Source organism: Micrasema longulum, unplaced genomic scaffold, assembly GCF_059751315.1.
Source record: "Micrasema longulum isolate JH-2025_06_02 unplaced genomic scaffold, ASM5975131v1 h1tg000197l, whole genome shotgun sequence".
Classification (NCBI taxonomy): Eukaryota; Metazoa; Arthropoda; class Insecta; order Trichoptera; family Brachycentridae; genus Micrasema; species Micrasema longulum.
Window position 1 is genome coordinate 765,020 of NW_028277402.1, and position 23,305 is coordinate 788,324.

The 23,305-nt window shown below is 32.4% G+C and overlaps 1 protein-coding gene and 1 non-coding gene across 6 annotated transcripts in view; one reads left to right on the plus strand and one right to left on the minus strand.

The window, feature by feature from the left end:
• Positions 1-9,043, plus strand: part of Gs2 (glutamine synthetase 2) — a 54,995-nt gene extending 45,952 nt beyond the window's left edge. For 4 of the 5 annotated variants that reach the window (XM_088243239.1, XM_088243237.1, XM_088243240.1 and 1 more), the window contains 5 exons: positions 2,942-3,139; positions 3,756-3,917; positions 4,702-5,173; positions 7,461-7,600; positions 8,092-9,043. In XM_088243239.1, coding sequence (XP_088099365.1) covers positions 2,942-3,139; positions 3,756-3,917; positions 4,702-5,173; positions 7,461-7,600; positions 8,092-8,240 — 1,121 coding nt within the window. In that variant the 3' untranslated portion in view covers positions 8,241-9,043. Of the gene's footprint in view, positions 1-665; positions 802-2,941; positions 3,140-3,755; positions 3,918-4,701; positions 5,174-7,460; positions 7,601-8,091 lie in introns of those variants that run through there. The other variant, XM_088243235.1, reaches the window with a different exon arrangement.
• Positions 4,183-4,255, minus strand: TRNAS-ACU (transfer RNA serine (anticodon ACU)). Its single transcript has one exon. It is a non-coding gene; the product is annotated as a tRNA-Ser (tRNA).
• Positions 9,044-23,305: the final 14,262 nt, after the last annotated feature.

The following is a 23,305-nucleotide window of genomic DNA, read 5'->3' on the forward strand; positions in this document are numbered from 1 at the left end:
TCAGATTCAGGAAAGTCTATTTATAACAAATGTATACAAAAATTATCGGTCTTTTGTGGGAAAACTTCTAAAATACTGTTTTTTATTTATTTATCTAAGTACCGATTAAAAAACCTTTCTGATAGATTCATTAATTGAGTTTTATTTGTATTGAAAGACATTATAAAACAATAAAAAAACATGCATTTTAAAAGTGGTTTAGTTATTTGATTGACCGACTAAATTCTTGTAAGCCTCCACTTTCAGTCTTTCAGGGTCCGATTTTTATTAGCTAGTCTTAATTTCGTAATTTTTTTAATTCTTTATTTTCGACTCCTTTGACATTCATCATAGTAGGCTAAATATTGCATAACTAGGTAGGTACATAATTAAATTTATAAAAAACATATTAATTTATAGTACCTACCTATAACAGCATTTTGTGCTTTCTAATAGTTTATGGCGATTCCTATTTTTTTGTCTATGAAATCATCTGACAGCAAGTGGTCAGCGGATATCTTTTATCTTTGGTAAGCCGGCAGATATTTCAAAATTTGTGAATATGTAAATAATGGAAACAAATTTCTGTAGAATCAAAAAAAAATATTATACAGTAACAATATAATCCGATTGAGAATTAATTGCACCTAATGGAGTCTATCTACCCTTTATACAACATTTAAGCAGTCCTATACTAGTTTTTTTTTGCTACGGTGTTATGGGAATAAATTCACGCAAAAATTATGTTCAGTTTCGTTATTTCAAGAAAATTGTTGAAAGCAGTTATTGCACATATCGCTGGTAAACGGTGTGAATGCTCAAGTAAATATTATTATTTTACAGTAGTTACCATTGTTATTTTATGCAAATAAAATATATTAAATGTCAAAACAAGTATTTTTTACGCCTTTGATCTTCCCGTTAGACAGCATTTAAAATAAAATAAAAATTACAGGAGTTGTCCTAGAGTAGTTCTTTAAGAGGAAACGCCTTTTCAAAATTATTTCAGCGTTATCTTACGAAAAGTACTTTGGGATTTTATGACATGACGTCAATAGGTGACTTTGGAAAGCATCGTCATCAACTCAAAAACGACGAACTCTGCGATATTGTCCAAAACGTCAGCAACTCGCTGTTCCCGTTGCCTTCATTATATATTTTAACATTACCCTTCGAAACACTTATCGTAATCATATTTTATTTTCAAAGTTGTGAAACATTTCATGTAAATGTTTTTCTGCTACAAAATGTATGCATTTTCGCAAAATGTGATTTTTTTTGAAAATGTTATTGCTTTTAACCTAAAACTCATAATTTATATTATATACAGGGTGTTCTTAAACCCTGTCACATCCGAAACCACGATGATCACTATGAGCAAAAAGGCATGTTGGTACATTAAAATATTTTTTAGAATTACTAAAATCATAAAAAATAAAATAAAGAAAAAAAACAAATGATTGCTCACTTCTGCAGGGTAGAAACGAGAAGGGGGGAGGGGGGAGTCTGAACTGCACGGCTGCGCCCCCTCACCTCTCCCCTCTCCCCTGCAGAAGTAAGCAGCCATTTGTTTTTTCTACATTTTATTTTTTTATATTTTAGTCGTTCTAAAAAAATATTTTAATCTGCCAATATGTCTTCTTTCTCTTACTGATCATCGTGGTTTCTGATGTGACAGGGTTTAAATAACACTCTGTATATAAATAAATATATATTAACAGCGTTTTCGCGTGTGAGAGTGATGATTATTATATATTATACTTATTGTTTTCTTTTTTTGCACACAGTAATAACAAACTTTTGTATTTTCCACCAATAATATAATAATTCAGATATAAGTATCGTAAAATAAGTTTTGTAAATTATAATGAACTGTTTGCAATATTTTCAGTAGAAATTACACCCAAAGCCATTCCTTTGCACATAAATTTCTTATGTAGTTCAAAAAATGATCTAGTAGTTTAGTTTAAAAAAAAAAAAAAAATTTACAAACCTCTATCATGAATATTGTATTATGTAAATATTCACATAATTGGATAATAAAATAACTGGATTTTTTGGCCTTGAAAGTTTCACTTCATAAATGGTGTGTTTGATAAAATTGTGACCTTTCATTTGTGAATTAATAAAGTCAGATAACTTGAATTATGACACAAACCTGTATTTTACTTTCCGTGTTGTCTGTGGTTGGTATCGTCACTTAAATTTATATAAAATTTATTGTCATTATATCTGTAGACAAAGAATGCTGATATTTTGAAATATAACTACTTAAGTTATATAAAAAGGGCATGATTGTATAACAAAGCCAACGAATAGTGTTTATTTCAAAAATTCTACTTTATGACATTTGCTGAAGGGTGCAAAGATTATTTTTCTGCCAAATCATTTAATATGCTTCTCCAAGAATTAAGTTGAAAGGTAACAAAGAAGCTTTAAAAAAAACAAATCAAAATATGGCTTTAGAATATTAGCATAGACCTGAAATATTTGAGTGGCATTTGAACAAAGAAAAAAGCTAGATTTTTCGAACTCTGAGAAACATGCAATCAAAATATTATATTTAACCGATAATATTAGTAAATAAACATGTTTTATTTTCACAGTTGCTAGCTTTAACAACATCTATTTTTTTCTTTTCTTGCCTAAGCTTGTTTAAGTAATAAATATATATTAATTTGATTGTAGATTGCAAAACATATTTAAGTTAGCTAAACTGTATGACATGTTTTTATTAAATGGATTCAAAAATCATCTCTCATTTAAATAATATTATTTATTTACTTTAATTTTACAAGACCCTTTTCTTTTTTTTCTTTTCTTTGTGAACGTCAAGAAATTCATTTACATTATTTATATTATGTTCAAATTCATTGTATTAATGAAATTTTATTCAAACTGTCAATAATGTGAGACTCTAATAAAGCCTTTAAATAACTTTGACTTAATTTGATAATTTTAGATTCTCAGCGAAAAGGAGGAAGCACCTTCCTCACTGACTCTCCCAATGCTCACCTCAGCAAGACCATTCTTACCAAGTACTTGGATTTACCTATACCAGCTGACAAGATTCAAGCTACCTACATCTGGATAGACGGAACAGGTGAAAACCTACGCTGCAAGGATAGAACACTTAACTTCATTCCTACGGGACCAAAAGGTAAAAAAAAAAACATTTGTAACCACTACACATCGGACCCACAAATGCCACAAATCTGCATTTTTCACAGTTTTAATAGTTTTTTTTTTTTACTAAGTAAACAAAATTAAAACACCAAATGTAAAGTTGTATATTAAGACCAGTTATTTAACCATGCAATTACGTACATTTTCAACCTTGATATCTCAAAATGGTGTTCTTGCTAATATTTGATTTTTGCTTTGGTTTTATACATATTCATAAATAATAAAAGTCATAATATGTTTATGAGAGGAACCAAATAGTTTTATTTTTTCAATGCCAGTTTAATAAATAATACATAAACCATTATTTATAGCATTGCATTTTGAAGTATTTTATGCTGTATCAACTGTACTTATCCCTTCTCCTAAACAAGGTAGATGTAAAAACAGATAAAAATAAGTATTTCGGTAGATTATGATACACACAAAGCTGTCTATTAATATTGTTTGACTCATGGTGTAGTGGTGAGCATATTTATCTACCACACATGAGGTCCCAGGTTCATTTTCTGACAATAATGACGTGAAGTAGTTATTATTTAGAGTAGTACTTATTTAAATATTTGTTTTTAAATGAAAGGTTTCATTTATAGATCTTCCTACATGGGATTACGACGGCAGCTCCACCAACCAGGCTTCTGGCCAGAACTCCGATACTTTTCTCTTTCCCCAAGCCATCTACAAGGATCCTTTCAGGCGCGGAAACAACATTCTTGTGATGTGTGATACTTACAAGTATAACTACGAACCCACAGGTACTTTGCTTTTTTAACCTAATAAATATACAAAAATAAACCGATACCAGATCACAACAAACTAACAAGTCTTCATTATCATCATCATTTCGTTTCCGCACCTGATGGTGGACAGGGCACTGCATTGGTACACCAATCGCAGCATATCTTAATTTTTTTTTTGTTACATGAAGGTAAGATGATCAGTCTTACGCTTCAGGTACCAGTCCATGGACTATTAAATATTCTGGTGTGAAAACACTCTTTTTAAATAAATATTTCATATCAACCATGTCGGGAATCGAACCCGAGACCTCTTGCATAGTAGGCAAGCGTTCTGACCATTACACTACAAGGCCGACAGTAATATTGACAAGTAATATTCACATTATAATGTTACAACAGAAATGAAGAAGACTTTTGATAAGGAAATATGTAAAGTCCCGGCATTTACTGGGATTGTATCCGTCATTGGCTGGTTTTGATCACTTTACATATTGTGAAACATTCCCCACTCTCCCTAGGCTCAAACTTTGGTATTTCTTTGATTCCTCTGTCTTACGATTTTTTTAAAATAATAAAACATGTAAAAGTTCAACAGTGGTTTTAAAATAAGTATATATAAAATGTGTGTGTTGACTGAATGCATTAGAGTGTGGATGGAACGTCAATTTCCAGTGCCAGCCTTGTTAACGTGGTATGATAACAGTAACAAGTATAATATACAGATATACACTCTGCTCAAAGTCTAGTAAAATCAGAACCTATACCCAACAGACAAAAATATATAACTTAATCTTTTCAGATACAAACAAGAGGAAAAACTGCGATGATGCTTACCAGAAATGTAAGGATGAGATTCCATGGTTTGGAATCGAGCAAGAATACACACTTTTGGACTCCGATAATCGTCCATTTGGATGGCCTAAAGGCGGGTTCCCCCCACCACAAGGCCCATACTACTGCGGAGTTGGGGCTGACAAAGTGTATGCCAGGGACCTCGTTGAAGCTCACTATCGCTGCTGCTTGTACTCCGGAGTGGCCATCTGTGGAACCAATGCCGAGGTTATGCCCTCTCAGTGGGAGTTTCAGGTCGGGCCTGCTATCGGAACCAAGGTTGCTGACGATATCTGGATCGCACGCTACCTCTTGCATCGTTTAGCTGAAGAATTTGGAATCATCGTCAGTTTGGATCCTAAGCCCATTGAGAACTGGAACGGCTCTGGAGCCCACACCAACTTTTCTACGCTGAAGATGAGAGAAGAAAATGGAATCATGTGCGTTGAAAACCTTTTGTATCTTTTGATTGCTTCAATATTTTAAATCAATATTATATTACATATTTTTTATAAAATAAATATTTGCCTTCTTATGATTTACCCAAATATTTAAATTTTGGGGCCCATCCTCAACGAGTTGTAAATAACTCTATATTAGAAAATGGGAACCAAGTTGTGGTTTAGCGGCGTGCGAACCTCGGACCTCTGATCCGTGAGTCCGCCACACTAGCCACGGAACCACAACCATGTTGCGGAGTGGACGAGGTGTGAAGAATACCTCGTCCTATTCGGAGGAAAATTTAGAGTGGAGCTGGCGGTCTAAATCTGGACGCTGGCACAGCTCGCTTTATGAAAGATTTGTTAAGCACTTCATTTGGTTGAGGTTCGATTAGTACTGCTTCCATCGCAGCCTCCCACTCCACCCTTCTTTGGGCGGAAATCTCAGCAGACTTTCCTAGAGCCAACCGCGGCATACTGACTTAAATATACATACTGGCATAATTAAATGAGTAATCCGTTAGTATGTTTGTAAGATTTTTATTTATTTTTTGTTCCTATTCATATATTTATTACTGATTAGTTATTATCACCTACTGATTTCTTTATAAGAACTTTTGACTTTTATGTCTAATTGTTTTTTGAATTTTTGTTTTTGTTTGTTAATTAGTATATTTACATAAAATGATATATGTTTTTTTTTTCTATTACAGACTACTTTTATACATTTAGTCAATCTCATAACCTAAGTTTTTTTTCTCTTTTACGTAACTGTCATTTTGTTTAACTTAGGTACCTTTTTATTATATTGGTAAATGTTTGTATTTTTTACAGATGTTATATTTATTTTTTATTGGTACATTTTACTTATGTATACTTTAGGTTTTTTTTGTTTTTATTATCTATTATTCTTTTTGAATAAATTTTTTTGTTGGTTTATTAAACCATAAATAAAATAATACTTCATTTTTCTCTAAAATAAAACAAATTTTTCAAATAAATACAAAAGAATAGCATTTTACAATTATTGTTAGGATGCCTAGTATTTTAGGCAGATAGATTATGGTGTAATTTTAATTGCAAAATGAAATATATATCTACATAATCTGTGTTTTTTAGAAAGATTGAAAAATTATTTAGTTCGATACTTTTAAGTGCTTAAAAAAAAAATATACGGAAATTTCATTTATAAGATAAGTAAATTACTTGGAGAATTTCGCACTCAGAAATCATTCATGCTTACTACAGTAAATCTCCGATTATTTGAATTAATGAGTGCCAGACGTTATCCGGGTATGCAGACATCTGGATAATTGGGTATTTACATTAAACTGGCGGCTTCCGTAGTGTAGTGGTCAAGACGCTTGACTCATGCATGGAAGGTTCTGGGTTTGATTCCCAGTGAGAACACAAAAAAAAAAAAAAAACTGATTTTTCTCAAGCCTGGGTGTTCTGTAATATAATTCACCACTGTAATTGGGCCTCTTGGCCTGTTGTGGTGCAAAAAAAATAAAAAAATAGTTAAATGCTGTGCTTTGAATGAAAATGCAAAATTTACTGTAAGATCACTTTTTTATTACATTTGAAATAATACAGCAAATTGGAATCACATTTAAAACTTACTAAAACATGTCCAGCAAAGTTGATTGCTTTGACGAAAAAACTCATTTAACATTTTTAATTTGTTATTATAACTTCTCCTTTATATTTTATTTCCTGATAACAATCTGGTTATTTGGCAATCCGGATGACTGGAATTCAGATAAATGGAGTTCTACTGTATATGTACTGTACTTTGCAGCTTAAATTTTTAAAACTAATTAATTGTATTTTTTTCGCTCACTTAATTTGGCATTCATAATCTTTATTTTGCTCTACATAATTCATAATTCAGTCAAACACTGAAAATTGTTATTTCATAAAATATTTCCTTTTGAAATGAAAATATTTGTTTGTAAATAAGACTCATTTGCTCAATAAATTGGAATATGTTTCTATAAACATATTCCATAGATTTTTAGTTTTCTTCATAATATGATCGCAATATTTTGGAAAGATAGTTACGCTATTCCATTTATGCTTGTAAATAAAACAGTTGCTTAAATATTGTAGTTATTTTGAATTATCAAAGTTGGAAGTAATTAGTAAAAAAAGCTAATATTATTAAAACACCAAAGCTCGAATAATAATTATGTAAATAATAAAACAAATGTGTAATATTCCTGTTTCATATGTCTAACATAGCGTTGTTTGTGAAACGTTATAATATTTTATTTATTTTTTACAGTGAAATTGAAAAGGCTATTGACAAGCTCTCCAAGGTCCATATGAGACACATCAAAGTGTACGATCCCAAAGGAGGGAAAGACAACGAGAAGCGCCTTACAGGAAACTATGAGACATCCAGTATTAATGATTTCAGTGCAGGTATTTTAAGATGTCACTTAAAAAATATTTTTAAACTCCAATATGTTTCACACTAAGCATTTATGGGGTATATAACATTCACTATTCTACCTATGTTTAAACATCCTTAATACTTCAGTTCTTCTATCCATTGGTTTTTTGGAAAGTAAAATACTTGAATTCTTTTGTTGGGTGTAAGATATAACCGAATTACTTCACTTATTAGGAAATGCCTAAAAGCGTTTTGAAATTTTTATGCTTTTTATACCAGATTGTTTAATCAACGATTTTTTGAGTTTATCCAAATGTTTGCAGACAAGTACTGGATTTAACCCCCTAGGGAGTTTATCAAGATTGGTTGATTTTACAACAGTAATCCACTTCTTTTTTACAAACATTTTTATATATCCAAAATATTGTTGAAATATCTTTTTAAGCTTTGTCAAGCCCGTTTTACAAATTTGAGCGTAGTTTAATTTTACGTTAAATAAATATTTTAAATTATTTTGCAGGAGTCGCTAACCGTGGTTGCAGTGTTAGGATTCCAAGAAGTGTTGCCGAGGGCAAGAAGGGATACTTGGAGGACAGGAGACCTTCATCCAATTGTGATCCCTATGCTGTCGTGGATGCCATCTTGAGAACCGTTTGCCTCAATGAATAAGCAAACAAAATGACACCAGGAGTTTTTTACATCGCATTAACATTCAAATGATATTGAACTTATATTTTTTTTATTGTTTTGATTCTTGCACAAATATTAAAAGATTATTGTGATTGTAATTTTAAAATGAATGTTTTCTGTTCTTGCTATTCTTACCTAGAGTGCATTGTTTCAGTCTGCTTGGGAATACCAACTGTTTTTAAAAAGTAAGCTTTTAAAATCTCTAGTAATTTTCTTAAGATCTCTTTCTGAATTCTGTTTTTTTTTAAAGTCATGAGATCCTGCAAGAACACTGTATGCTTGATAATGTACCAAGGGCGAATGTCTTTAAGGCAGACGTATAAAAACAAACAAAATACAATAAACTGCCTTTTAGAATTGTTTACAAATAATTATACAAATTCTTAGTTTTAAGCCTCATAAAATTACACAAAGTAGAAAAAATATTTATGTATACATTAGTTGTTGATAATTGATACTTTTAGTAGCCTGTTGTGAAAAATGTTATTCTAAATAATATATTCAAAGATTTACGCATACAAATTAAAGCACAATTGATAATATTTTTACAGCAATGACTTGCTTTTTATAGGCTTTACTGCAAGTAATTTTATTGATTAATAACAGTTTTATAACAATTTGTATATCACATGAAGATTTAGTACAGTTTGCCTGCAATTATTAAATTTACTCAAATTATATTAGTGTTACCATATTACATTGTATATTGTGTTCGATATGTCGGTTTTTGGTTGCCAATAGATTGCAGTTACTTATAGAACATCTCGAAATCAAAAGAAAAAGTATTAAAAAAATATTGATTTAGTTTGTAATATTATTTTAATTTTAGTTTATATTTAACATGATATGTTAATTATTCCAGAATATTTGTATTAGGGTGGAAAGCATGGCTGCACTTAGCAACGCGTTTAAATGTCTTATTTATCTTGTCTTAATAAATTGCTGTGTGAATGCACTGTCAAGTATATATATTTATTCCAAAATATGAAGTCTGGGACTTGGGAGTCCCAGTTTTCCTCCAATTATAGAATAGTAATTAATTCAATGCCCTCAATAAAACAACTGCATGTTAAATTTGGCGTAGAATTAAGGTTTTATTTATGAAAGTGGACATATTCATGCAGCGATATGTAGTTTATAGAAATGTACCTACTTTAAAAATACTATATAATATTGTAATCTTTTTGTTAGTAAAGAATATATCTTTAAGGTTATATTTCATCAATTTATTGTACGTAGATTTAAACAACATGGAATGCGTTATAATTTTTGGCTCAATTGGATTGATATATTATGTAATAATATCTGTCATGTATTTTTGGAAAATAATCTTATGTTATAATAAAATATGTATACAATAATAACTGCTCGTTTTAATTAAATTTTCATATAAATACTCTTAATAATTATTTAAATTGAGATGTTCAGTACTACCCGCGTACATGTAATAGACTTGTTATTTCATTATCCGTAAACTGACATCTGAATCATAAGACTGATCACCTTGAATTCATGTAATAGGTGATTGAGATATGCTGCATTTGATGTACCAATGCGGTGCCCTAAGCACAATCTCTTGCCGTTAAGGGATAATTATACTGAAACTTTACATTTAAACAAATCACTGAAGTTGCTGCATCAATCTAGTGCTCTATGTACTTTTTTATTTGGAAATGGGACAGGATATTCTGAATAAAAAGTTTCAAGGGATTAAAGATATAATATATATATATGATATAGTAGAAGGTATACAAATCATAAAATTAAAGATAAAAACACATTTATTGAGGCGATAAAAATTGTTGAAAATCTTACGTTGCTTTTTAGTATCAACATCTGTTGGAATACTTACGAATCTCTAACAGTGACATCTATTGGAATAATTTTAAAACAATGTTTAAACGCATTCATAATTTACCCCTTCATTTAAAGTCTTAATAGTGACATCTGTTGGAATACTTACGAATCTCTAATAGTGAAATCTATTGGAATAATTCTAAAATAATGTTTAAACGCATTCAGTTTCTCCTTTATTTAAAGTCTTTATTTTATCAAAACATGATAACATCGCCCGTTAAATTACACTAAATATATTTATATCCACAGATGTCACTTCCATAAAAAATGTAGTTAAAAAGGTAAATGAATTCACTGATGCAATGCAAAAAAATATACTTGCATATTTTTTATGTTTTACACTTCATTTTTCAGTAAAAAGGCATTTACCACTAATTATAAATGATTTTTTTTGCAACTTTTTTGTGCAGTAGGTAGGTATTGGGTGGGGTTTACGTATAAGGCGCACGAAAGGAATGCGGTAGTGTGTTGTGACGCTGCCCGGTTGAGCTTCGATAAAAATTGATATGTAGATATTTAAGAATATAATATCGAGTCATGATCGCCAAAACATCGTAACCGACAAAAAAAATATTTTACAGGAGGTCACTTCTTCCTTCTTAATTAACTAGGAATACACTTTGTGAACCAAATTCTGTTTTGACATTTATTAATTTTATTGTTATCAATAAAATAAATATTCTAAATAAAACAAGGTTCTTATAGTACCTACTTCTTAATAATTATGACGAAATAATATAATATTGCCGCTGTTAGTTACAGTATTTTGGCGATCGTAGCTCGTTACATTTGTGAATATCGAGGCGCCAATTTTTATTGAAACTCAAACGGGTGGCGCAGCGTCGTAAAACACACTACCGCATTTCTTTCTTCCGTGCGGCTTGAAAGTAGATCACGTCTATGCTGTACACACTTATCAAAGAACAAAGCTTAGAAACAGTGGAAAGAACACGAAATGAATATTGGTGTGATTAAAATAATATGTATTTGATATTGACATTTCGGCCAGCATAGCAGACTGGGACGGGAGCGATCGTGCTCGTGGGAAGACTAAGTGTAGCAAATGAAGTCAATATAATTATTTAATGCGAATTTATTTTTCCCTTACTAAGGCTGTTTAATCAAACATCATAATATCTTTATATTTTTTTTATTTACAAAATCATGTATCTGCAAGTAAAGTTCAAAAGGGTAATGTATGTCCTCATGTAATCGGCCCTCCGGGTCTAAGTTGATCGGCCTCGGGTCTCGGTTGGTTAGGCTCTCTAGCGCTTATCATATCGCCCCTTTGGGCCTCACGCGTGGTAAATAAAAATTTGTCACTCAAAATAATGCTACTGAACCCGCACAAAATTTACAGATATAATATATTCAATATCTACACAAAACGTACAGTTAGTAAGCGATTAACATTGAACAGCGAAGAATCTGTAATTTAAAATAATAACAGTCAGCTATCGCTGACTATTACATGTTAGTTAATTCGGCCCATCGGGCCTCATATATTCAGCTCCCCGGGACTTAATGAATTTGTTCCAAAGGCCTTAGCTAATTAGAATCGCGAATGCGCAGTACAGGTTAACCATAATACAAACAAATCCATATTTATGAATAACTTTGTAAAGTGCCCTCGTGGGATTACATTATGAATATGGCGATATATTCGTTATCCATATTAATAATATTGTTCATTGACATGTAGAGCCTTACTTATTTCAACAATGTTTTGAGTATGTCTAAATGCTTGCAGACTGGCTGGATTTACCTTACTTATTTATTTGTTAGTTTTCGATTTATGTATGACTTTTTTTTACATTCAAGACTGGGGTGTCCCGTGCCGAGAGAGACATTTTATATAATTTTGAAACATACTTAATTACATTTTAAAATTAAATACTATTTATAATTTGTAGACAAAGCATGAAATTATTCTTAGGCATAGTGGTAGAAAAAGGATCGAATGGTAAACATTCTTAAGCCTCGCATAAAGTTATACTCGGTATAGAGCTGTGATAGCGACCACAGTTACTTATTCCACGCTTATACCTAGGTCCAACGTGGTAAGGCGCTGGAAAAAACCGGCGATCCGTCACCTGTGAAATTTTTCTTTTGTAAAATGGACAGTATTTTTCTAAAATTTAAACAATTTATAAAACATGCTATTTTTCCAGAGATTTTGAGTAAAATATCGTATAAAAGTGTAAAAATGATCATCAAATTTTCATTTCTTTCGGATAAATTTTATTTGGCAGATATTTTAACAATGATCCTTGTTATGTTTTGCCGTATTTATACAAAAAAGATTTATTGTACCTAATATATATTTAAATTATTTTAATCTAATCGTCGACATATTTTTATCAATGTTTTAATGTAAGTAATTTATTACAATATTTTGTTTAAATGTTCGTAGACAAAAGACTGGATTTCACGGATTTTAAGAGATTCATCTGACTGAATTATTTCACATACTAAGCAACGCCTGAAAACAATTTTTCAATTTTTAAACCTCTTCTTGGACCAGTTGGTTTCATTACAATATTTGAGTTTGTCCAAATGTTCGTAGACAAACGACTGGATTTTACCCCCTTGGTAGACATTAAGATTAACAAATTACAACAGGGATGGAGAATACCTTAAATAAGGGAATATGGAAGTCATGGCATTGAAGTCTACACACTGTGCAACATTCACCATTTTGCCCATGTTGCCATGCTCTTTAACTTCACTAAAATCAACTAAGGCCCGAAGGGCGATGCCGACTGTTACGTGTTAGTTTTCATAATTGCTGCAAAATTACATACCATTTTTGTTTCTATATTCTATTAGTATTATATGTAGGTATTTTCTCCGTAAATTTCTTATCATTTTGTTATGATTAGGGGTAAGTTTTATTCGAAGGTTATTCATTGTAATAATATTTTTTCTTGTTAAATATAGTTTTAGAGTTAACACTGCATTGGTACCTACTTTTGCGTTGCTAACACAAACGTTTTTCTAGCTTGTCAACGACGAATCACATTCATCTTTTTTAAATAATGTCATGTCCTGTAATCTCACTTTTATAAAAAAGTTTTAGGTGATTTTAAGAGGTATGAAAGTTTACTGATAAAATCACACTCGAATTATTTAATTCTTGTATATTTGTGCATGTTTATAAAACTAAATACTAATCATGCGATACTTTTTAATAACTGATAAAAATACTAAATACATAAAAGAGTCGAAGAGGTAGGAGTTATTAAATAACGCGAATTATTTAAAGAAATGTTTATTTTAAATATAAAGTTTATATTTGAAGCACTAACTTTGTGGTTATTCATTATAATAAAATAAATAAAAAACTTTGTTTTTAACACTAATTTTTAAAAAACCAATTGATTTATTGGGTCCACGTGTAGTATTTAGTGAACATGATAGAAATAAAATAAAAAGGAATCAATTTATTAGTTACGTAAACCTTGACAAAGAAGCTTGTTTGCTTTGAAACCGGTCGGTGAAAAATAAAAATTAGCGGTTAAAAACAAAGTTTTTTTATTTATTTTATTTTATTAAATATTTATTTAATTAAAATAACATCAATGTATATTGTTAATTAAAGCTATTTAAAAATGTAACACAAATAAACATATTAATACGTACCTACTTTGCAGTACGGCTTTATTTATTTTTATGATGTTATACATGAAACATCTCTTAAAATACATTAATTTTTTTAAGTGACTAAATAAAAACTAAAATTTAATAAGTTGAATATTCTGAATAAACATAAAAATTGTGTGCATACAGCGGATATTTTATTGAGACGAGATAAGAAAAAAATGTTTAAAAATAACTAGGCAGTTGTGTACCAAAACTTATGTTATATACATTTCTGGCTTTAAAAAATGAGATCATGGGAAGTACCCAATTAAAATAATGAAAATAATAATGAAAAAAAAAACATTGAATAAAGTCTGTCATATCAACAGAGATTAAAAATGTGAAAATTACGTACTATTCATATCTGACATTAAAAGTATTATTTTCCAGAGTTTTGAATCGCTGTCGACGTTAAAATATTCTGTAAATGCCCCTTGGGTGTAAACGAAAAAAATATAATTTAAAAACTGAAAAATGCGAACTGGATAATGAAATCATTCTCTCTTATACTTATTTTTTAACAGCATTTCAAATTTCCGTCAACGATATGATTTATTAAGATGTGTAGTGTTTTAATTAGGTAGGTATCTATTTAAAAATCGTTCGCCTTTTATTACAATTAACAACAACCAGCCGTGAACTAGAAGTGGAGGTGAACCCTGTCACTGATAGGTTACTTATTAGTTAATCTGCATCACTAAACTGACCGAATCTTTCAACGAATGTATCTTTGGCTCATTCGGCTCATTTAGGTCATCGTTCGCATCTTCGTATCATTTGTATCTATATATCTTGCGTATTTTCTTGTCATTTGTGTATGTAGTTCGTTTAGTTCTTGAGCGGTGTGTCGAGCTAATGCGAAGATAAGAGCGAAACAAATAGTTAAATAAGATTTGGCTGGTTTATCAACACGATTTTCTCTTTTCAATTTTATAATGCTTTAAGTGATGTCCCATCTCCGTTGCAATCAATTTCTTTTCATGTTCCCAACCGTGTCACCAGAAGTTAAAATCTGCTATTTATAAAATCTTCTAAGAGCAACTTTGGTTTTTATGCCCCAATGTCCAGAATGTGTAGATTAGTCAATTCATCACACGACTTAGAATTTTTGGGATAGATCTTCCGGCTTTTCGTAGATCTCTTCGCGACTAAACAGTGTGGGATGAAGTTGGATTGGCATGGTTTAGCTCAAAGTTTTTGGTCTTTCGTTTTTTTGAATATATTGTATACAATTATTGTTTTGCCCTTGTTTGTCTTTGCTTTAACTATTTATAGTTTTATGTTCTTTTTGTTCAGTTTCTTGCATTTATGTTTCTTGATGTAACTGTTGTAATTGGCTTAGGCCGTATATATAATAAATAAATAAATAAATAATAATGTTCCATGGACGTCATAATATTGCAAACCTGTAGAAAACAGATAAATTATTTTATTTGCGAAAATATCGTTAATACTATTAGGTAATTTTTTTTAGAACAAATTGGCTAGGTTTATTTACTTTGCACAAGAAAATTTTAAATTTAATGTTTTATTTATTTATTTAAATAATAAATGTATTAAACGTACTTAGCGGGTTTAACTTATTTCTAAAGAAGGTTTTAAATTTATAAACGGTGAACGTATTGTGACGAATAAATTTACGGAAGTACTTCGTCACATTTTTTTTGTTTCTTGCGTGGGTAATACCTTTGAGGTAAGCGTCGAAAGCCATGCACGTTGCTTCTATGGAGAAAAAAAGTAAAATGGCGAGGAGGTGACGGGACGTATTTCGATCGTGCTAACGAAAGCCTGGGGGGGATCAGACAAAACCGGTACGCGCTTTAATAATGCCAGTAGTCTCAATCATTGAAAACTTATCTTGCGTCCATATACTAATTATCTGAATTCGATAGGATCCCTTTTATCCCTATATATTTATGGGATAGAAGGGATTTGCCTTGGTAAAAGGTTTTAATAGTCTGATGCTTGATGGGAAAGTTCAGGTGGGTGCTTTGCCCCCCGGAATTCCTTCGTCACAGTATGCAAAATGTAAAATACACAAATTCAAATGGATAAAAAATATAAAAATAAAACAATAATAGACTTTTAACACGAAATGAATAAATACGCTTATCAGATATTCTATAATCAATTATTAATAAAATAACTGATTTGAATTTTATCAGTATCAACTGTACGCAAAAGACAAAATATCTAATCAACTCTAGCAAAAAAACTAAGCTCCTTGTTACGGACGTCAATACGGGAAAGCGGCCCCTTATAAAGACCGCCACCGCGCGAGATTATGTATTTAGAATTGAGAACCTTTGCATGTGTTAGAAAATGTGCTATCCCTCCAATAAATACTTATTTTTATACGTATTTGCTACTTTTGGGGGTGGCCTTTTCCATACCGAGGCATTTCCATGTATCTGAAGGGGTTTTCCGGAGCAGGATTCTTCTACTACTTTGACATGAGTCTCTTTCGTGTATTTTTTTTCCTTTTTATAAAATGCACGTATTGAATATATTTTTGTAATGTATGTTATATTAAAAATAAATGAATTGAATTGAGAATAGGTATTTATTTTTATTTATTTATTTTTATTTAGGAAAAAAAAGAACAGTTTTTACATACATCGTTTACAGAAAATAAGAATATACAAACGAAAATTGTGAAAATATTCAATATAAATTTTCCACAGTTGTGTAAGGTATTAATTCGGTACATTATCGGTATCAAAATAAAAGCAATTTAAATGAAGAAATGTTTGGCACTTAAAAGTTGAAATAAAGTAAAAATACATTTATATACAGTAATCAAAATAAAATAAATAGAAATAAGATAAATTAAAATTCAAAGAATAAGAAAAGAAAAAGGTTATTAAAAAATAATGTAAAATGTACAAAATATAATAATGAACATACGAGTACATACATAATTACTGACATAGTATAACTAAACGAGTATAGTGTCTATAGGGAATCTTCTATATTTCATATAGGAGAGATGAAAAATGTTTGCGTGACCGGAGAGAACAGTATTATAATAATGACATGCTCTAAAGAAAAAGTCGTTTTTCCTTGAGTTATTCCTAGGTACTGGCAAATTAAATGTAGTATGGAGTCTTGTTCTGTTGAGTACAAGATATTCTAAAGAACTTGTAAGTAAAGGACAGTCTACGACGTTGTTTACTAGTTTAAACAGGAATATTTGATCTGCAATCAGTATTCTATACTTCAGAGTTTGAATTAAATTTGGTGTACAGTAAAATTTATGAATTTCTTCTGTATCCTTTTAAGGTTTTATATATACATTATAAATTGGGGATTCCATATAATTGAAGCATATTCTAACTGACTTCTCACATATGTGTTATATGGCAATATAAATGTTCTAATGTTTTTGAAGTCATTAAAAATTCGCATTAAAAAACCTAGCATTTTGTATGCCTTATTAATAATTCCATTAATGTGAATATTGAACACAAGCTTGGAATCTAAAACTATTCCTAAGTCTCTGATAACGTTCTTCCTTGGAGCCATTTCATTCATTAGAGTATAGTGAAAATTTAAAGAATTATGTTTACGCGAGAAAGATATAGGTACAAGTGTATTTATTAATGTTAAGGGTAAGATGGTTGATGCGGCAATACTTTGAGAGGCGGCTCAAATCAGATTGTAGAAGGTTGCAATCTTCAATTGAATTTATTTTCACAAATGTTTTACTATCATCAGCAAAGAGTACAGAATTGAACGATGGAAGCATTCCTGAATGTCGTTAATTAATATATTAAATAGAAGGGGTCCTAGAATTGATCCTTGTGGTACGCCAAGTGTAATAGAAAAACAGTTGGATTTATATTCAAAAATTACTACAGCTTGTGGTCTGTTATCAATGTAAGAACATATCCATCGATACAAATCACCACTGATGCCAATTAGTTTAATTTTTAATCTAAAAGTTTTGTGATCGTTTTTTGTGAATTTGTGTTTTGTAATAATAATAATCAACTTTATTTGTTGCGGTAGATCCTCCAGGTATAAAAACACGTTGAGAAGTACTAAAAGAAGATTTAAGTGCTTCAGATATTTGATCATAAATTATCTTCTCAAAAAGTTTAGAAAAAATTGATAATTTAAAAATTGGTCTATAATTTTTGACCTCCAATTTAGTTAGCTTAATTTATGAATAGAAGAAATAAAAGCCGTTTTCCAAAGATTAGGGACAACGCCTAGTTTTATAAATTAATATATGGATATTTTTGAATATTCATTGTTTTGCTCTGCGCTGCCGCCGCTAGACTGCCATGAGAGTTGGAGGGGGAAATGCGTTTATACGTAGAGGGAAGGAGACGGATAGAGCGGGCGACCAGCCTCTTCTACCACTCTCTCTCTCTCCGCGTGGTACGCGACGACCTAGGCTCGCGCAGCGGCGGTAAATGGTGGGGCACACAGCGCCGACGGTATATAAACATGTGTTTTAAAAATTTACAATCTCATTCAGTCCACGGCAGCCGTGCTCTACAATAGCTCTCCACTGCCCGCATTTGCTGGTGACTTGGTTCTAATTTTTCAAATAATCACCTACCTAAGTTTTTTTTACGCATGCAAATAACTTTCCTATTTCAAATTCCTTTACGCTTTTGTTTAAATTTTCGGTATTTTTTTCTAAACGCCAGTGTTTTTTTTTCTTTATCGGATTTTTTTATTTATTAATTATTCATTAAAAAAGAAGGCGCGACTTGAACCTTCATACGCCAGTTATTAAACAAAATAGGTATAATACTTAAACAAGCCACAACCACCAAGGAAGGCCTCAAACTGCACCTCAGCACCATCACCGATTTCAGAAACGCCTACTTGAAAATAGAAAAATAGAATTTCATTCATATACTCCAGCCCAAGACGGATCCATTAAAATTGTTTAACACGGAATTCCCATGACATAACGGAAGAAGAAATATTAAAAGAACTAGCCGAATCCTACCTAATAATGTTCGTACACAGAATGAGACAAGGTTCCAACCGTCATTCCATCCCATTAATCATTGTCTATCTTGAAAATTCCCCCCCTGAAAAGGAAATTTTCAACATCACTGATCTTTTCATCCTAACCATCAAAACTAAAAATCTAAACACGAAAATCATCCCTACCCAATGTCTTCGCTGCCAACAGTTTAACCACTCCGCCTCATTCTGCAGAATTTTTTCAAAGTGCGTCAAGTGTGTTGGACCCCACCTCACTTCCGACTGCAGTAAAAAAAGAAAAAACGGCCCGGCCACTTGCACCAACTGTAAAGGACCGTACCCAGCCAACTTTCGTGGGTGCCCTTCATATCCCGAACTCCGCAAAGCCACAGTCCATCCCCCCCCCTTCCCGTGCCCTATAGTGAGTGACTACAAACATACCTCCCCTACTTTCTCCTTTACCACCATTACTTCCCAACTCTTAGTACCACCTCATCAGCTTCCTCAAACAAACCTCTCCCCCATCCCGTGACGCTCCAATTAATCCCTCCCCCCACATCTAACTAGTCTCCACTTTCTGGTAAAGCCTATCTTCTCTCCTTCGTCAACCTAGAGCGAGTATTTTTTGTTCTCTCTGATCTCCTCCCCCACATATTTCAGCCCCATCACCCTCAGAAATAATCTCTACCTATCTCCAACATCAAAAATCGAAAGAATTGTAGGGATGAAACGAAACTAATCTCAAACCATCAAACTCATTCATCATATTTAACTATCACACCATCCGCAATGACAGACTCTCAGGAAGAGGCGGAGGCACCGGAATTCTAGTAAGGCGTAACATCGTCTTTTCCATCATCCCCATCCCTCTCCTCATAAGCGTCAAATCCACTTTAATCACCGTTCAAACTCACACTTAGGCTCCCTCGCATTTACATGCCCTCTTTAAAACTTCATATCCCAGACATCACCTCCCTCACCTAAAACATCCTTCAAACAATCATCGCCGTTGACTTCAACTCAAAAAATAAATCATGGAACAGCCAGCATAACAATACAAACAGTATTTATCTCAGACAATACCTGATCAGACACCATGAACTTGACGTCATCACCCCAGCTGAACCCATCTTCTTCCACTCCGCGTGCTACCCACCCGACGTACTGGACATTGCAATCACACCCAATTTCAACTATTTACACTCCATTTTCACCACCAATGAACACAATGCCGACCAAATCCCCGTTTTTTTTATCTTAGATGACCTCACCAACTCCATCTCACCTAAAAATTTCTTAAAAAAACTAATTGGACAAAAGTAAAAAACTCTCTCCTCAACAAACTCTCCCTCCCTTCCCCAATCACAAACAGCGACAAACTAGACCTCCAAATCGACAAATTCTACTCCATCATTGCTGTCACCATATCTGAATCCTCTACTTCCATCCCTTCCCCCACGCTTAAGCTCACCAACCATGTTCAGAGTAAAGTTAGAGCGGCTCTCTTAGAATTTAAAAATAAATCCTAGAGAGATAAACTTGACAGCGTCAATCTCAAAAACGGCACCCTTTGGAAAATATCTTAAGCTCTACAAAACCTCACACCCCCTTATAACCCTAATTTATGCCCCAACTGGCCTCCTCTTCGAGGATATAGACAATTCCGAAGCTTTTGCAGAAAGTCTCAAGCTCCAATTCAGCTTTAACTACACTTACATTGACATTCGTTTTATAGAAAAAATAAATACAAAAATTAACTCAAACACCAGATCCCCTCAAGAAATTAACACTCTCTTTGCAGCACCGGCCGAAACCCTAAAAATTATCTGAAATCGCCTTTAAAAAAAAGCGCCAGGATCCAGTGGAATCCCCAATATCGCCCTCAAATCTCTCCCCTTCAAAGGTGTCCTTCACCTGACATACCTTATCAACTACGACTTTAGACTTCAGTACTTCCCAAAAATATGGAAAGACGCAAATGTAGTCTTTTTCCTTGAACCGGGAAAAGACCTAAAATTCTGTGACAACCACAGACCTATAAGTCTAATTTTTAACGTTGGAAAAATCTTTGAGAAAGCCATTCTAACCAAATTTTCAAAGCACATCCAGACCAAAAATATTCTACCCGACGAACAACACGGCTTCAGAGCCAACCATTTAACCATACATCTATTGCTTAGAGTTGTCGAAAGCATCATGAAATATTCCGAAAAAATCTGACTACCGGCGAAATTTTTCTGGACGTCGCCAAATCTTTTGACAAAGTTAGGCACAATGGACTTCTCTACAAACTTCACCAAACCGACATTGACCCTTAACTATACGGACTTCTAAAATCTTTTTTAAAACACAGATCATTTAAAGTTAAATTAAAAAACGCCTCATCCACCATTAGAGGAATAACAGCCGGGGTTTCCCAAGGCTCCATACTCTCCCCCTTCTATATAATATTTGCACGCACGACCTTCCCATTCACGATTAATCAATGGAAATAATAAATCGTATAATATTTATCTTTCATATTTAATAATTAATTAGTGTATTGAATAACACGCCATTAAACCGCAATAAGAGATGATATAACGTGCGGCCGAAAAGGGTACTTACGATTTTCACCCATGTATCGCTGTCTTGGCCCCACAACGTTGCTCTTCTAACATCGCAGCTGACTGGCTACTCCTGTGCACTTCATCTCCCGTGGCGGCTTGAAGGAAATAATTCCCGCTACAATATTCACCAAAGTTCATCAATAAAAGGTCGTGCACCCGCCATTTATCCAGATATATCCATATCAGCCGGAGTTATTTATCTCAGCTCCCATACCGCTTACTTATATAGAACAGACATGGTACAAGTTATTTGCTTTCTAGACTAGAGTTCGTTTCCTCAGCACCCAGACCGCATCTACGCATTTTGGAACAGTCCTGGTACTGGGAGATGACCCAATACTCCAAAGTAATTATCTCATGAAGGTTTGTCTAAGCCACAAGCAGCCGCTTCCATGCACTTTGGAACATCTCATGTACTTAGCCAACTTCCTGAGGTTATTCTTGATTGTCTTCCAGTAATGATTTGCATAATATTCACTAAGCTTACGTATGAACTTGCTGGGTAATTTTATGAACCATCACTGTGCAGGAAGTGCTAGAGCATAGAACAATACATGCTTCTCCCTTTGTCCAAGTTCAGAGTACGGTCGTAAACTCATCTGCCAGTGTAAAAGGAATCCCGGTGATTCTCAACCCGTGAACGCCGCGAATGTCAAACTGTGTTAAAAATCATTATTTTAAGCTAATGCTCATTGTTGTTTTACATTTAAATCAAATTGCTTAAATAAAATAAACATTACCGACAATGGTTTTTGTTCTATAATTTATAAAAACAAAGGAGCCAGCATGCCGAGCATCGGCATGTAGGTACCACTACAGCTACAGAGCGTATAATATACGTAATCTACCATGAAGATAAGGACGCAATCATAGCCAATGAATGAACTAAATAAACTCGAGGTTCAAATGACACGAAGATACAAAAGATATATTTAGTTCGGCGCTCTTTTCGTCCGTGAACTAGATGAACGAGATGTGAGAAACGTATCTCTAGTTCAATGTTTCCGACTTTGTCAGTATGACCGGGTCATTCGCGAACTACTTACGTCTACTGTGAACCAGCTTTACTAAGTTGATAACATTTTTACTAATCATCATCACTATATCAGCCCATATAAGTATTCCACTGCAAGGCAATGACCACAACAAAGGGATTATCCTGGCTTTTCCCATCCTTTGATCCTTCCCTTCTGGTAAATTAATTATGTGAATTATAATTAGTAGCACATTCAATGATTACTAACAACTTTATACAATATAATGCTCAATGGTTTTTTATTAGTAATTACAAACTATTACATTTGATAACTGACTCGTTCTGTGCATCCAGCACATGCTGTTAATACATAAATCAAAAAAATGTTTTGTCATTACATAACTAAGTTTTATTTATCTGACTTTAATTTATTAATCAGTAAGAAGCTGTTTTTCTGATATTGTATTTTAAATTGATATATACGGTTTTTTTATTTTATTTGAATACAATGCATTTAAATATCAGTTTCTCAAAATTCTCCAATACCTCATATCGTTGGTGTTAAATAAAAAGGGCGAATAAACCAATTTTACAGGAGAACCATTTTTCACTTTCCGATTACTTTTTAAGTTACCTTATGCATCTACACATGTTCATTTTCACACGAAAGTTAGCATATTACTGTCTGTATAATAATCTATGGCATTGCAATTTTTTTTATGGACAATCTCATTATTCTAAAATTATTCTCAATACCGACGATATATTATATTTGTTGAAGTTATGCCACTACCCGTCATAATAGGTCTTCACAGGTCGCGGTGACGTCAAGAGCTGGTATAGCACTGACCCCTTCCTTTGAGAATAAGCCATTATGCGTGCAAGGTTTGTAAAATATAATTGTAAACATGTGTATTATAAAAAAGAAAGATTAGTGGATTAATTATTTTCTTAACCTGATCATGAATATAAATTAGGCGATGATGATAGAAGTGATACAATAAAAATAT